General features: G+C 40.9%; 1 protein-coding gene and 1 long non-coding RNA gene across 4 annotated transcripts; one reads left to right on the plus strand and one right to left on the minus strand.

The window, feature by feature from the left end:
* Positions 1-201: 201 nt before the first annotated feature.
* LOC135522159 (uncharacterized) lies at positions 202-6,297 on the plus strand. The gene is made up of 4 exons (XR_010452651.1): positions 202-412; positions 877-937; positions 3,013-3,172; positions 5,893-6,297. It is a non-coding gene; the product is annotated as an uncharacterized LOC135522159 (long non-coding RNA).
* On the minus strand, positions 5,011-8,764 carry LOC135522158 (membrane-spanning 4-domains subfamily A member 4A-like). Of its 3 annotated transcripts, none has more exons than XM_064948170.1 (7): positions 8,467-8,764; positions 7,731-7,972; positions 7,415-7,438; positions 7,004-7,060; positions 6,560-6,745; positions 5,942-6,079; positions 5,011-5,501 (listed from the first exon to the last, which is right to left on the minus strand). In XM_064948170.1, the coding sequence occupies exons 2-7, from the start codon at positions 7,929-7,931 to the stop codon at positions 5,379-5,381; spliced, it is 729 nt and encodes a 242-aa protein (XP_064804242.1). In that variant the 5' UTR covers positions 7,932-7,972; positions 8,467-8,764; the 3' UTR covers positions 5,011-5,378. The 3 variants fall into 3 exon arrangements, with proteins under 3 accessions (XP_064804242.1, XP_064804241.1, XP_064804240.1); XM_064948169.1 differs by having other exon boundaries at positions 7,415-7,516; positions 7,731-7,988; positions 8,467-8,763; XM_064948168.1 differs by having other exon boundaries at positions 7,415-7,516; positions 8,467-8,761.
* Between the last annotated feature and the right edge of the window lie 4,142 nt (positions 8,765-12,906).

The following is a 12,906-nucleotide window of genomic DNA, read 5'->3' on the forward strand; positions in this document are numbered from 1 at the left end:
TCTGTTCTCCCTGAGAGAATACATAATCAATTATCATGGAGAACAACAAAAAACTAATCACACCCATGTGCCGCCCCATTCAGTGTAGTATTGATCCAGTAGGTGGTGCCAAAGACCAATATTATTTTGAAGATGCTTCAGTAAAATAAACCTGCCTAAAATAACAATTTTGAAAAACACAACTTAACAGTTCAAATCTACTGATACCAATAATGTAAGGTATATCTATGTAAGATCTAATGTATTGAAGAATGAGATGGATTTGATTTGATTTAAATTTTAGCACCCGAGAGGCGCAGCGGTCTAAGGCACTGCATCTCAGTGCAAGAGGCGTCACTACAGTCCCTGGTTTGAATCCAGGCGGTATCACATCCGGCCGTAATTCGCCCAGCGCCGTCCGGGTTTGGCAGGGGTAAGCCGTCATTGTAAATAATAATTAGTTCATAACGGACTTGCCTTGTTAAACAAAGGTTCAATAAAAATTATACATTCATCATGTAAACAGCACAGTTTAAGCATAATGTTTCTCAATCCACCATATACGCCTATGTCGCACTTCCGCATCTGCGATGAAAAGTAACAGAGCTAGCGAGAGAAGTGTTTGTCAAATCATGAGACATCCCGAAAATCGGTCTTCTCACATAATCGTCTGTAGCGTCCGATTATTATTATTTTTTAAATAATGTATGACCCCTCTATGGAAAGATAAGACTCTCACGATGATATTCTCCGTTTTGTTCTATGACCCCCATAATCTTACTGCCTATCTGTCAACTTTTGTCTGTTGTGTCCGGAACTGTTTGGGCTACACACTAATATCACCCCTCTGTGGAAAGGTGAGTCTCACAAACGCGTACATGTGTTATTTTGCTTTAGGGTACCCACAGGCCTCACAAGACTCGTCTGAAGGTCGCCAGTACCACTTTTAAAAAATGATGTAAGTATATATGGACACTGTTTAGTGCCAAAAATAAGGAGTTAAGTACATGCACAAATAAATACAAATAATAATACAAATAAATGTTCCTGATATTTGTTATAGCTCTCAGATGTAGGTCAGACAGTTAAGAACAAACTTTCTTTAGATTTTTTGGGGGGGACTATCTATTGTTCCGTGTAGTGAATTTGTTATTCAATGCGTTTTTATGGGCCAAGTACAATTTTCCATCAAATATTTTTTAAATATATTTTGGGGGATTCTTCAAGGGGTCTTAAAATTCAAATTCAAATAGCTAAATGATCCTTGGTGTGACCTTAAAATAATTTTATATAGCTTAGTAGAAATCCAAAGCGATTTAACTTAATGTCCTAATTAGGTAAGACAGCCACATATGACAATCATTGTAAGTTAAACTTTACTCAGCGCAGCAGCTTTCATCTGAATCAGTATTAGTAAGAAAACACAAGTACAAGTGTTTTAGTGCAAGAAAGGCAAGCATAACAGTAAGGTATGTTTTTTCCCTCTTTTTTTTCTTGCCACTAGGCCAAAGATTTGCCCTTTATCATCATGTCTGACTGTTTCAAGGCAGTGCACCACTGTGGTGACTTCACTCTGAGTGCCAGGGGAGCACAGGGGGGTCTACAGTGCTGCTGGGAACACACAGAGGGGTGTCAGTCTGAGGGACCTGAGCAGGGAGGAGAGGGACATATCTAATCTTAGTGAATCTAGTCACCTAATCAGAAAGTGACAACAAGGCTGCGTTTAGACAGGCAGCCCAATTCTGATATTTTTTCCACTAATTGGTCTTTTGACCAATCACATCAGATCTTTTCACATCAGATCTTTTTCAGAGCTGATCTGATTGGTCAAAAGACCAATTAGTGGGAAAAAAATTGGGTTGGTTGTGAGGAGTTGGTTCTTACCTCTGGGTCGTCGGTACCCATGTTGCACAGCCCATACGTGATAACCATCACACTGATCAGCATCTCCAGCACCAAGAAACCAATCAGAATGCCCAGCATGCCATTGATCAGGAGCTTCACAGGAAGGAAGCTATTATCAGATGTTATCAGATGCAGCAACACAGAGCGAATCTACATCAGGCCTTTGCTTGGTATTGAAGAAAATACCTACCACAGTGTCTCAGTAGAAATTGGAGTAGGGGTGATCCTCTTTGCAGGGGTATTTGACCAGTTTGTATGGTGTATGCTTGGACATACTGTCACGACTCCCACCGAAGGTGGCTCCTCTGCCTGTTCGGGCGGCGCTCGTCGTCACCGGTCTACTAGCTGCCACCGATCCCTTTTCTGTTGGTTTTGTCTTATTGGTTTCACCTGTTTCTTGTTTAGGTTTTTAGTTGGGCTATTTAAGCCGGTAAGGCCCACCTGCTCTTTGTGAGGGCTTATTTTCCCCCTGTTGTTTCTGTGTGGTAGTGCGTTTCAGTTTGTTTTTTCTTCCCCGGACTGTTTTGGTCCTGGTTTTGGGCCGGTCGTTTATGTGCGCCCTGTATTGGCGTGTACTATTTTCTTTGTGCCGGAGATTAACACATTGTTCTGTACCTTCTGGCTCCTGCGCCTGACTCCACATCCACTACTCCTAAGTGCGTCACACATACAGTGCATTCGGAAAGTTCCTGGGGCCCATTGTCCCTCCAAAGGCATCTGTTGTGACAACTGCAAGGTGGACATGCATCTCTCCCTCTGTCTCCTTCACTGGACCCTCACTGATACACTCACACACTCAACCCCATCACTGAACACATTACTGAACACCTACATTTAAATCAGCTCAGGTCGTTAGTATCATATTTATTATAATCATATATGTTATAACTCTGATTATAATTTAAATGTAATGAAATATTTTATGTTGTTCTTGTCTAGTACTGTTCTGTGTTTTGTCATGTATTTGTATGTTTTATGTGGACACCAGGAAGAGTAGCTGCTGCATGTGCAATAGCTAATAGTGATCCTAATAAACTAAACTGATACATGATCTGTCACAAGAAGCTGAACGAAGGTCCAAATCATAAACTCCTTTACTGATTTACTGTATTTTCTCTGTCTAACCAGCTGCGTACAGGTGGATGGATGTGTCGGCAGCCCCTGGGGGAGTGTGTTCCTGCAGTGTTCTGGACTGACTGGTCAGCGGAACTGGAACTTTTTAAAAGCAGCAGAGAATACTTCCCTGGACAAAGGATTCCTATATACTGCAAGCCCAAAACCCACCATGGTGAATATCGCAGTCATTATATTCAGTGAGACATTTTACTTCACCTGTGGAAACAGAGGCGACATACTCTTAAAGAAAACACAAATATATTTACCTTGGTTGACTAATTGACTAAGGGGTTGACTGATCTTGAACCCAGAACCAAATCGACTACTTGATTACACATGGTATAAGGGGTTGACAGCAGTTGGTTGAGTTAACAGTTGTTGAACTAGACACAACCCTAGGTGCCAGCCTCTGAATGCCATCTAAACAGCTTTCACCTACTTTCCCAGAAGTACTATATGTGGGGTGAATGCCAGCATATACAAGAGTAATTCCACTAAGGAGGACCTACGGGATAAATAACAACATCCTGAACTTTAGAGACAGATCACATACACAATGTGTGGAAGTATCATTGAACAATGCAAGTGGCATGAATACAAATAGCACAGTTCCAATTTCTTTTTAGTTTAACCTAAAAGACAACTGATCAATATATAGCTGATCCATCCTCCAACAATAAACATGACAAAGACATCTCTTTTAAAGAAACCGTTCAGCTGAAAATGATTCCCAGTCATGGAGACCGTTAGCAGCCCCAATGATCATCTCAAACACCTTAGAAGTGTGTAGTGAGAAAGAGACATAAAGAAAAATGTATGAACCGATTACACATTTATAAGCTACAGGCAGTGCATCATGAACGTGATAGAACAGCTACTACTATAGGCATATATAGTACAAAACCACATTCATTCATACCTTCCATCCATAGTATCCTAACTGTTCTATAAACATCTATGAATGAACTGAGTGCTCACCCCAGAGTCTTGGAGTTTCCTCTGGAATAACTCGACAGCTGTTCCTCTGAGAGGATATTGGAGGGAGGAACACGGCATTCCTTCAAGTTGTAGCAAATTGAATCAAGGCTTGCTGTGTTGGGAGCGGTGAAACAAAAAATCTTACCATAGTTAATAGGTGACTACTTAGCTCAGTAAATAGGTTACTTAGATTTACATTAACAGTCCATGCATGACAACATGTTGGTTGTTGTTGGCATGTTACTCCTTCATAGTCTTTACAGGATACTTCAAAGGGTGTGATTGTGAATGTTACTGATTCAGCAAGCACAGTCATTTGATTTGTCTTTGTATTAGTTAGCTACTCATAAGGAAAACAAAAATCATCTTTAATTGAGTAATGTGCTGCTATATTGATCTACTCTCAAGCAATATTTTATAATAATGATATAATAATAATAATAATAATAATTTCAGATCACCTACCTTTGCCTTCTGTTAAAATGAATGGGATAAGCAGTTTTTCTTCTTCCAGTAACACACCCAGCAAAGGGTAGTGGTTTGTAGAATGCACTGCCTACCCTGACTGCACATCACTGGAGAAACAAGGGGCAAATTTGTTTTGTGTGGCCTGGTTCCCCAGGTGAGCAGGGTTTGCTCATTTTCAACCATTCCATTGGTCCTAAAGACAAATCTCCATCTACCAGGGCACCGGGCCATGCAAAACAAACTCGCCCAATGCAAGACCACTAATCAATTCCTCCTACTGATTTGTTGGGGGTGAGGCTATTAAGTCAGGGATGTAGGAAATTGCCCTCATGTCATGAATTATATTTAGCCTACAGCGCCCCAGCTTTTAGTAGAGCGCCACTCAACAACATGCATTCTCAGTTTCACTTCAAATCAATAATGCAAAAGATGAATGGCTGATTTGAGTGCATGTGACGTCAGGTTGGCATTTCACCTCCAGAAAAGCATTAAACAGTTGGAACCAGATGTAAATAAGGTTACAGTGACCTGTGTAAACTTCTACCAATGTAGACACTATAACACTTGAAGAGGAAATGTTCCATTTATTGAATGAAAGAATGATACACTGTCAGAAATCAAGATATTAACTCTACAGTAATATGAAATAGCAAAGCGAATAACAGTCCTACTTGATATATTAGGAACCACTACAGAGCAATACATTCATCAGGACAGAACCATCACCAGGACACGACTGCTCACATTGATGACAAAACAATCAGACACATTCGCAGCGTGTCACACTTCCTAATGATAATCTTCATGCAGAGTTTAGGTAAGCAATTGTGAAATAACGAATTCAAAGAAGAGAAACACATGAGTACATAGGGTATACTACAATGCAATATGTGTTGTAAGAAGTAGGGTGAGGTGTATGGCATGGTTCTGCCTCAAGGAGAGTATGGTGGAGTCGGGGTGTCAGAATCTTCAACACTGCCCAGTAAGGCCACATCACTGTCGCTCAGGGAGGCCTGGCTGGCTCCGGTGGGGTCAGTACCAGTCTCTACCACCACCTAGACCCAATGACAAGGTTCAGGAAGGAGGATGAAGTGAGGAACTAGCACAGACTGGCATCATCTCAAACTGGCCATTCAACATAACCCATATACCCTTGACGATTCTGGGGATTTGAAAGGACTGGATTGGTGTGTCTAAGCAATATGGTGTAAACTCCACCAAGCCTTCCAGAGGACTAGGTGGAGCTATTCAGTTATTGCTGATACCTAGGAGTTTACAAGAGGGGGAGTCAAGAAGCAACAAATGTTATGGGAAAGTTAGGGATTGTAGCAATGTTCTGTTAAATAGGCCAAATGGTTCATGCCCCACAGCATTACATGTTTGAACTACTGTAAGACTGTACTTGTTTTTAATGTACAGCTGCTGCACTCTCTGCCTGTTCAACAGACTGTTAACCTGTTGATGTAAGCGTTGACTGCAGTGTTCTCAAGCTTACCATCCCCCGGCCACGGCTCAGGCTGTAGTACCCATGGAGGTGAATGACTTTCCCAGAGAAGACACAGACAGTGAGAGCCACACAGAGCTCCATCACCGTCAGGACCAGCAGTAGGCCCTTTACCCCATTCAAGACTGTCTGATGCACACAGGGGTAAAGCAAGAGGAATATGTGTCAATGGTTGGGCTAATGATTTGCATTGTAACTTAGCAGGATTTACAAGTTTTGTTCAGGTTTCTCATCCTGGTAAAACAATATCAACTGTATCTCGTAAATATATAAAACATTTAATAAGCCTTCAAAGATGTATTTCTCTAGCTCCTTGCAACCTTTAATAAACAGACTGTTTGGAGGCACAGGAGGCTGCTGAGGGGAAAATTAATCATAATCATTTCCAGAACAGTGCAAATGGAATGGCATAAAGCGCATAGAAACAATGTGTGTGATGTATTTGATACCATTCCACTTATTCTGCTCCAGCCATTATTACGAGCCATCCTCCCCAATTAAGGTGCCACCAACCTCATGTGTTTGGAAGGTTACTGAGTTCTCTGAAGTTAGCATAAGAAATAAATACAGCAAAATTACATGAATCAGGTCACTTCCATAAATACTTACATATATTGTCCTAACCGTACTTGTGCATTCCTGTATCCTGTTCTGGTTGGAATTGGAAGTATAGTTGTCATCAGTTTCGATGCATAAACCATCTTCATGTTTTACAGTCAGCAGCATGCAAAGATAGGCAACCCCAGCCAGAGCCACAAGAACACTGACGACATTCACAGCCAGAGTCCCTTTAATCTGACAGGGTGGGAAATGGAGAGGAGGGGAAACTGAACAACCATTTCGTGACAATGTTAGTTTGTTTTGTTTAAAATATATGGACATAGGAAATCCATTAACTGTTCCAATTGGTTAGATTTTTGGTTTGTGAATTTTGGTCTAGAAAAATATCTCCTGTTTTACTTCCTAATAGCAAAGATTTAATTTCTGATATACATCTCAACTTATAAATCTAAAAAAGTAAACTTGGAACCACAATCACAGCGAATGACTTACCAGACTCAAACATGTTCCTTTCCGGGCAGCCACAGTGAGAGATCCAGAGAGGACAAACTGGAGAGAGTGAGCAACACAGGAGAGAAAGACACTTTAGACCATTGACATATGACACTAAGGTGATGCTGTCCAATCAACTGCCACATCCAATGTCACCTACTGTAGAGGCCTACACTTTATAGATAAACACAAGTTCTGCTGTCTCCTGTGGGTGTGGGATGCCCTTTGGTCATGAATGCTGATCTGAAGTCAGTTATCCTGCTTGTTCACCTACTTTTCTAGGTTACAATAGGACTACTGTAAGATAGATGATGCCAGATTCACTCTGAGGAAACATCTCTAAAATTGCATGTGTCCGTGTAGCATTAAGTGTGTTGGATATTACTTGCCCACTTGGGACCCAGAACTTACAGCAACTCCCATGAAGAGTGGGAACTGGTCATACAGGATAGGGGAGAGAAGAGCAGACAGGCTCATCACCATGCACACCAATCCAAGGACAATCTGCACAATCTGAGACAACAGTAATTCGGGGAACATTAAGTAGCAATAGTGGAAATGGTAACTAATAGTGTTTACAGTTTAGCCTAGATGTTTCTTCTAAATCAAATTGCCCTCAAAGGATGTTAAATATAGATCTCTACAATATCACAGCCGATGATTGAATCCAATGGCAAATGGATGGAATAAGCACTAAAAACAAAGGACAGTAATATTCTGTTCTCACCCCAAGAGATTGTGGCTGAAGCTGCAGGAACACCCTTGTCATCTCTGACACTTTAGTGGTAGGCAGTGGCACAGCGAGGGGCGCACTCTGGATTTGGGGAGTGACATTCAGAAGTGGCTCTGAAGCCTTGCCACTCTCCACCAAGGGGAACACTTGTGTCACTACCACAACTCCATTTGCAGTTGTGATAGAGGTGGACATGGTTGATGATCCTTATTTGGGTGGTTGACGACAATAAACACCTGAGAAGAAAACAAACTACACACTGAAAGCTTGATGCTTTAATACAGCTGCAGACATTGTGTTAGTGTTTATTATGGCATTACAGATAGCCTAAGTCTTCTTTAGGTTGTCCTTGGTTTAGAAATACAATTTCAATTTCATTATCCTTTTAGCTTTTTTCAAATGACCAAAAACAGCGGTAACGAACACAGAATTGGCCTTTTTTATGTCCCGCAAAGTAGATTTGATATCAGTTAGACTAACATCATTGAAATGTTAAACAAATCAATACAATATTGACAACATTCAATGATTACAATATATGACAGCCTTTTTTCAAGCCACATTTGAGTTGCACTTGTAAATCTGTGTTTTGTATTTCGATGGAAAATGAAAGTAAAACTATGGAAGCTTCGAAATGTTTACATTTATTAGGCCTCCTGCTGTTAACACACATCGCCTAATCAACATTAATTTAGACAACATTTGTAACATATCAAATCGAAAAATGTACCACTTATCCACTTTTTCCAGGTGCGGGAACAGCTAATGTACAAACACGGAAATACAAGGATATAATCTAGGATACTTCTTCAACGTTTCCAGATCCCTGTTGCGTCTGCTATTTTCATTTATAACGCGTTCAAAACAATTGGAAACTCGGAAATATTCGACTTTAGTCCGTTCATGACAACTGGGATTTAGGGGGGAAACACTTTTGAACTGTCATCGGAATTCAAAATCGGAAGCTGGACCATCTTTCTAGAGCTGCAACTTTCCGACCTGAAGATTACTGAGGTGATTTGACTTAGTTTTTTTCCGAGTTCACAGTTGTCTTGAAAGCACCAATATCACAGTTTATAAACTCAGAGACGCAGCATCGCGAGACTTCTGGGAATGCTTGCGAAACAGACAAGGCTGCATTCCAAACACTTAACAGACACACCTTCTCCCCTCAGCCCTCAAATTAAGTCGACACTTCTGATAACGTTTCATGACGTCTGACGAGTTTCCACTTGCAGGGCAAGAGGTGAGGGAGTACATAATTAATTTTAAATGGACCGCCCTTGCCCGCAAATTCGTTACTCGTTCGTCCCGCAACGGTTGTATTTTCAGCCACCGGTAGTTTGTGGGCGCTGCAGTCAATTATGATCGCATGTCTACTTATATTAACTGTGCAATTATTATTATAAACTGGGTGGTACGAGCCCTGAATGCTGATTGGATGACAGCTGTGGTATATCAGACTGTATACCACGGGTATGACAAAACATTTATTTTTACTGCTCTAGTTATGTTGGTAACCCATTTGTAATTGCAATAAGGCACCTCTGGGGTTTGTGGTATATGGCCAATATACCACAGCTAAGGGCTGTGTCCAGGCACTCAGCACTGCGTCATACATAAGAACAGCCCTTAGCTGTGGTATATTGGCCATATCCCTCACCCCCTCATGACTTATTGCTTAAATATATATGCCTACTGTATGTTAGCTAACAAATTAATTAGCGAACTAACGTTAGCCCGTCTAGCTACTTCTGAAGAAGGAAAATGATTTATTCTAGAATTTCCTAAAGCTGACCAAACAAAAACAATTACTTTTACTAGATGTGTTTGTGCATTAGAAGCACAATTTCTAACTTATTTACATTTGTTTTTACTTACACTTGTATGTTGACTCCATATTGACGTTTTAAGTTTTGGCTGACTTTTCTTAGCGGATGTACAATCATCGCAAATTGAATTATGGGGCGTTTCATTGCCCGCTCCCCCCTCTCCACACCACTGCCACTCTCTGGTGTCATTTATGCATAGTCACTTTAATTAACTCTACCTACATGTACATACTACCTCAACTAACCGGTGCCCCTGCACATTGACTCTGTACCGGCTCCCCCTGTATATATTGTTATTTTTTTACTGCTCCTCTTTAATTACTTGTTACTTTTATCTCTTATTCTTATCCATATTTTTTTTTTACTGCACTGTCGGTTAGGGGCTGGTAAGTAAGCATTTCACTGTAAGGTCTGTTGTATTCGGCACATGCGACTAATAAAATATGAATTGATTTAGGCCCCGAAGTGAACATAATTGTGCTCTTGCAAACTCCATTAAAAACGAGGGCTGAAGGGCTTACGTTGCAAACTTCCCTTGCTTGGCTAATCATTTGGACCGACGACAAATATGGCCGCGGAGATTCCCCAAAGGGCATAAGGCGAGGGTAAGTGGATGACGGTGTGTCTTATGAGTTTGAAACTCAGCCCAGGCCAGGTAATTTACTAGAAAACCCACCTACCTCCTCAAAGTTCTGTTAATTGTGTAAAAGTCTAAAGTCTAAATCGTATCCTTGGGACATCCCAACTCTGTCACCATTTCTTTGTTGTTGATTTAACTAGGCAAGTCAGTTAAGAACAAATTCTTATTTCCAATGACAGCCTACACCGGCCAAACCCGGACGACGTTGGGCCAGTTGTGCGCCGCCCTATTGGACTCCCAATCACAGCCGGTTGTGATACAGCTTGAAATCAAACCAGGGTGTCTGTAGTGACGCCTCTAGCACTGAGATGCAGTGCCTTAGACTGCTGCGCCACTCCGGAGCCCCAACGGTTAAGATAAGGGTTAGTTAATTAAAAGTATGGTTTAGGGTAGGGACGTCCCAACTCCCAAGGAATCCGGATAAAAGTAAACAATTATTAACCTGTCAAAGGTGCATAAAGATGGAGGAATTCAGATGTGTGTTACTGTAATTTAGTTATTCCAATATGTTTTCATTAATTGAATTCCCTTTATCTATTTTATGAGAATTTGTAAGATTCTTGTTTGCATAAAATAGACGGAGACCAGTCTTTTCAATAACAGGTAACAGAACGCTGCCACGTTACCACAAGCAACAGTTTATATACAATAACATGATTCATTCTAAAATTAATCTCCTCCTCTAAACCGGGACAAAGGGAACTTTAAAAGTTCATTCAAAGTTCATTGCAACTCACTAACACAAGACACACAACACAACGGAATTAACTTTTGACTCCTCACCATTATCGATCACCACTTAGCTGACAGTTCTAATTAACAGAAAACCTAGGAATGCACTCACTACCTTATCTAAAACACCCCAGAGCTCAGTTTCGTCGGTTCAACCATAGGTTATCTACCTTATCTGTTTACTTAATCCACAAAGCATTCCTTTCTTCCTAGTTGGAATGGTGTTCATTAACTTGAATTACTCCTTGTCCGTGTCACACAATCCCTTCTTATGAAATCATATTGTTAATCAGATATAATAAAACAGAGTATAAGTTTACCTAGTTACAGTTTCATTTAAAATAAGACTATTGTGTTCAGTCATTTAATCATAATTTTCCTAACACTATGACATTGTTTTAGCACTACCAGAGAAGAAGAGGTGAAGAACGATGGTCCACTCCATTCAACATCTGTCCACGTGGGAACCACAAACCGCTTGCCTTTCCGCCTTTGGAACAACTCGCATTGTTAGGCAGAGACAAGACGATCTCATCATTATTTACAGTATCTCTGGCACTACCCATTGGCCGTGTTCGAGAAAATCACAACTGCAAAGTATCATTGGTAAATTGTGTAGGACTGATCTACAAATAATGAGTTGTTATTTATGATGCAATGTGATTTGTAGATCAGTCAGTCAGGTAGTCACCCAAAGTCATTTTTTGATGCTCTCGAACACGGCCACAGAGTTGTTAACTACAGCACAAGACATCATTCAAACTACAGTTGAAGTTGGAAGTTTACATACACCTTAGCCAGATACATTTAAACTCAGTTTTTTCACAATTCCTGACTTTGAATCCTAGTAAAAATTCACTGTCTTAGGTCAGTTAGGATCACCACTTTATTTTAAGAATGTGAAATGTCAGAATAAAAGTAGAGAGAGATTTATTTCAGCTTTTATTTATTTCATCACATTCCCAGTGGGTCAGAAGTTTACATACACTCAATTAGTATTTGGTAGCATTGCTTTTAAATTGTTTCGGGTAGCCTTCCACAAACTTCCCAAAATCATTTGGGTGAATGTTGGCCCATTCCTCCTGACAGAGCTGGTGTAACGGAGTCAGGTTGGTAGGCCTCCTTGCTCACACACACTTTTTCAGTTCTGCCCACACATTTTCTATAGGTTTGGGGTAAGGACTTTGTGATGGCCCCTCCAATGCCTTAACTTCGTTGTCCTTAAACCATTTTGCCACAACTTTGGAAGTATGCTTGGGGTCATTGTCCATTTGGGAGACCCATTTGTGACCAAGCTTTAACTTCCTGACTAATGTCTTGAGATGTTGCTTCAATATATCCACATAATTTTCTTTCCTCATGATGCCATCTATTTTGTGAAGTGCACCTGTCCCTCCTGCAGCAAAGCACCCCCACAACATGATGCTGCCACCCCCGTGCTTCACTGTTGGGATGGTGTTCTTCGGGTTGCAAGCCTCCCCCTTTTTCCTCCAAACATAACAATGTTCATTATGGTCAAACAGTTATATTTTTGTTTCATCAGACCAAAGGACATTTCTCCAAAAAGTATGATATTTTTCCCCATGTGCAGTTGCAAACCATAGTCTGGCTTTTTTATGGCAGTTTTGGAGCAGTGGCTTTTTCCTTGCTGAGCGGCCTTTCAGGTTATGTCGATATAGGACTTGTTTTACTGTGAATATAGATACTTTTGTACCCATTTCCTCGAGCATCTTCACAAGGTCCTTTGCTGTTGTTCTGGGATTGATGTGCACTTCTCGCACCAAAGTACGTTCATCACTAGGAGACAGAACGCGTCTCCTTCCTGAGCGGTATGACGGCTGCGTGGTCCCATGGTGTTTATACTTGTGTCCTATTGTTTGTACAGATGAACGTGGTACCTTCAGGCATTTGGAAATTGCTCCCAAGGATGAACCAGACTTGTGGAGCTCTACAGTCTTTTTTCCCC

The sequence above is a fragment of the Oncorhynchus masou genome, chromosome 30 (genome assembly GCF_036934945.1).
Source record: "Oncorhynchus masou masou isolate Uvic2021 chromosome 30, UVic_Omas_1.1, whole genome shotgun sequence".
In the NCBI taxonomy this organism is placed as follows: Eukaryota; Metazoa; Chordata; class Actinopteri; order Salmoniformes; family Salmonidae; genus Oncorhynchus; species Oncorhynchus masou.

Coding starts and splice junctions, on each gene's coding strand:
- LOC135522158 (XM_064948169.1), bottom strand. CDS start 7,931: ATGTCCACCTCTATCACAACTGCAAATGGAGTTGTGGTAGTGACACAA. Junction 6,746..7,003: donor AAGGAACATGTTTGAGTCTG/GTAAGTCATTCG, acceptor CCACCCTGTCAG/ATTAAAGGGACTCTGGCTGT. Junction 5,502..5,941: donor TGAGCCGTGGCCGGGGGATG/GTAAGCTTGAGA, acceptor CATTGGGTCTAG/GTGGTGGTAGAGACTGGTAC.